This window comes from Arachis ipaensis, chromosome B02 (genome assembly GCF_000816755.2).
Source record: "Arachis ipaensis cultivar K30076 chromosome B02, Araip1.1, whole genome shotgun sequence".
Classification (NCBI taxonomy): Eukaryota; Viridiplantae; Streptophyta; class Magnoliopsida; order Fabales; family Fabaceae; genus Arachis; species Arachis ipaensis.
Genome location: NC_029786.2, coordinates 29,484,466 through 29,488,091, shown reverse-complemented (window position 1 = coordinate 29,488,091; position 3,626 = coordinate 29,484,466). Strand labels below are relative to the sequence as shown.

Sequence of the window (3,626 nt, the reverse complement as noted above, 5' to 3'; positions counted from 1 at the left end):
ACAGAAAAGAATCAAATCAAAACTACTTAGATACTTCAGTAACAAGCAGGAAAATATCCTGCACAAAATAATGTTGACTCCTCTATTAAAAATATAACCCACATTTGATGAGTCCTTGAGCATCTTCAAACGATAAGGGATTAAGAAAAATAGGACAAGGAACTGATAAAGATTGCCTCAATATGTGAGACATGATGAGGATTGTGAAAGGGGTGATAAGAAATTACAAGTAGTGAAGTAGTAAAAACCAAAAGCTTTTCCTAAAAAGGAAGTAGGTTTACAACTGTTTCCTATGTTTCCTAGCATGGTTTCCTCTGTCATTAAGACCTGAGCTCGTTTGATGGGATAAAACATTCAACTACAAAAAATTTTAATAGGAACTCTGAAAATTTCAATAAGGAGTGAAAGTTGCCTTGTAACAATACAGACTGCTGCTTATACCAATTGATCGTGATGAGGATCTCTTATCCTCCATACCTTTGTAATATTTTTCATTTTTTATTGAAATTAGTTGTTTTATATTTAAAAGTAAAAAATAGAAGAGGTCCACATATAGAAAAATGCCAAAGATAAAAAGGAAAAGGAAATAGCCTACCAAAACAGCAGAACATTTAACACGAGATGAACGGCTTCGAAAATTAGCAGTCTGAAGTTCTCCTTTTCTAATGTTATATGGTAAGGGCTGCATCTGAAGTATGTTAGGTCGAGCATTATTGACCTGCACTTCACCCTGACTTCTATATCCAACTGCATCAGAGAAAATACAACAAAAACATATTCCATTGATTTAAGTAACATGTGAGTCACTTCACATACAAAAATTAGCTCAACTACTAACTGAGATAGTGTGATGTCTAAAATCAGTGCACCTGGCCCTGGTACTACTAGAGACGAAGTGCCGACACAAAATTGAACTGGTTCCAGCATCTTACTGATCACCTAATACGACAATCCTAGCAATCAGAACAAGAAGGAAAATAATAAATTGTTTGTTTCAAACAGAATAGAGTTCTACATAATAGTTGAGAAGTCATTGCTCAAAGTAGTCATATCAAAAGTGCTCAAAGTTTCACCTTAGCAAATTTTACATGATTCTACATTTATGACATGTTTAAAACAAACTCCTTGAAATAATTCAGTCCAATTATAAATAAACAGATGCTTTAGGATATGGGGAAAATAAAGATTGAATCTCTATGTCTCGGCAGCAAATCAAATATTAAAAAAAAAATTAAGAGTTCAGTCGACAATTTTACAACATTATCCTTGTCACACAAAATCAATTGGCAAACATAGATAGCTTATCCACCTGTCAATAACCGAAATCGAAAAAGTAAAAAATAAAACTAGAATCCTCTAACATAAACTAACCAAAATCTTTTTATACAGCTCTCCAATATCCCATTAACTTGAACTAAAATTATACCCTAATTCAAATTCAAATTCCAAACAAGGTAAGTTGCAAAAAGAGGATTGATCAATCGAATACTTTTTTCCTAAGGCACGTGGGATTGAAAATACGCAAACTACAGAGGGAAGAAAAGCACCAATTACTATCCTCGGTAAGTCGAAGTATCAATTCTGCTATCCAACAAATTCTTGAGTTCTTTCTAAAATTCAATAACAATTTCATATGTTGTGATCATCATATTAGATTTTTAGGCCGCCTGAGTGTCATTTGATTAGTTAACAAAAACCGACACAGAAACCTACAAATTTTTGTGGAGATTCACTTCAATGTCTCACCTACAATATACTAAAATATGAGGTCAATCCGAGATCTCTAACTAAAACAGAAAATTTATGGAAGTTTACTATTTACATCGGAAAACAAAAACAGCTTCAGCCTAGGTTTATCTTCAACACCCATGTACACACTGCTAACCAGCTCAAAAGTTTCCAAAATTAAATATAGAAAAAGCTTAATATTGTAAAATTTAGTTAAAATCTTCACCTTCAATCATATGTTAGTAATAAGAATAAATTCCCTAAGGGTCTAAAAGTGTACAAGAGGAAAAGGTTAAGGGAAAGCCAAGGAATTATGCAAAATCAGGGAATAGAAGGATCAAGGGAGCCCTCGAGGCCTAACTGACATGCTTAGGGGGTGACGCCTGAGGTGAGAAGAATGCAATGCCGGCATGCAGAGTGCATAGGGCATGTGTGTGCATTCTGTTGGTGCACAGGGGGTGATATAAATGTACAGAGTGAGGGAAAAGTGGGAAGGGGATGATTTAGCGAACCTGTCTGGGGAAAGAGGTGGCTGCTATAGTGCCCTGTGTTATCCCTTCTGTTTAGCTAATTCTCATCTCCTTCTTCATCAGTAAGCTGAGATCCAGCTTCACTGAGTGTTAACAATACATATGCACTTATCCCTTCTACTATTTTGTTGGTAGTTTCCTAACACAACTAAAAAATCACAAAGATACCCCTGCTAGACAGAATTCTGAAGTTTTCAGAAACACCACCACCACCACCAACACCAACAAGTTTTTGGCTTAGCTAAATTATCTCAAGTTGTTTTTGATTTTGATCTAACAATTTTTACGAACACAAACACATTAAAAGTGAGTTTACATGTGTTTAGGAAAAGTAAACTCGTCCTCACCCACTCATCCATACATGGCTAAACCTATCTGAAAAAAGGGGAGATCAAATGTTGTTCCTCTTGAAGCTTGGTCACATTCTCATAATTTCAGCATAGTTTTTCTTTTGGGAAAATCCTTAATTGTTAATGACATCTAAAGCCAATATCAAGTTGCCAAGTAACACACAACAGATATCATTAGCAAAGATCATTTTCTTATGCTGCAGAAAATCACAAACAACAACAATAAACATCTTTTATCAATCAAATTCAGCTTAGAACTCATTATTACAAACTATATCTCATACCAACGCATGAGTATTCTCTATCGAAAGAATAATAGTCAATGAGTAAGGGACAATAAACACATTCCAATAGCTAAATAACCTAATGATCATAGGAAGTCACAAAACATCAACAAAGACACAATTCAAATGTCTCTTGGTTCAAACAAGCAATGCCATTTAAACACAAAATCTTCCTTCTAGACTGCCGCACAATATGTGATAGCATCATAATCACGTCTACTTATCACTTGTGAAAATTCATAACCAAAACCCATGTATAGGTTCCTTAGGATTAAATTTCAGTGGGGATGTTCCTGATTTATATTTCCATCTCCTTCTAGTCCTAATTCATTTATAAAACCCAACATATGAACCAAGTATGGGACAAATTTGCACTTAGTTCTTTTTTAAGCACCAGAAATGTGAAATTCAGAACTAATTCTACAAATATCTTTTGAGATTCATATTTGGTGACCTAATATTAAAAGAGCTAAAGCTTTTAGGAAAAATGGTTTCTTGTTAATATAAGCTCAATGGGTTGAGTTATGAACGGAGGAACGCTGCTGTCTCCACAGAAAGTTATGCAAAAATGGGCTACTTCCAAGGGCAGACCTAGAGCAATTCTTAGGAGGGCGCCAATATAAATATATAACTTTGGAAGAAGAAAAAAATTAAAATTAAGGAGGGCTAATGTAAAAGTTAGTGACCTTTATACATTAAAATTTTTAATTTTTTTTGGGAGGGGGGGGGGGGGG

At 34.6% G+C, this 3,626-nt stretch overlaps 1 protein-coding gene and 1 long non-coding RNA gene across 5 annotated transcripts in view; one reads left to right on the top strand and one right to left on the bottom strand.

Moving 5' to 3' along the window:
- Positions 1-3,626, bottom strand: part of LOC107625202 — a 7,935-nt gene that overhangs the window by 1,841 nt on the left and 2,468 nt on the right. For 3 of the 4 annotated variants that reach the window (XM_016327781.2, XM_016327782.2, XM_021115731.1), the window contains 2 exons: positions 870-953; positions 596-747 (listed from right to left, as the gene is read on the bottom strand). In XM_016327781.2, coding sequence (XP_016183267.1) covers positions 596-747; positions 870-927 — 210 coding nt within the window. In that variant the 5' untranslated portion in view covers positions 928-953. The remainder of the gene's footprint in view (positions 1-595; positions 748-869; positions 954-3,626) is intronic. The other variant, XM_016327784.2, reaches the window with a different exon arrangement.
- Positions 1-3,626, top strand: part of LOC110268801 — a 7,336-nt gene that overhangs the window by 1,486 nt on the left and 2,224 nt on the right. The gene's annotated exons all lie outside the window — the stretch shown is intronic.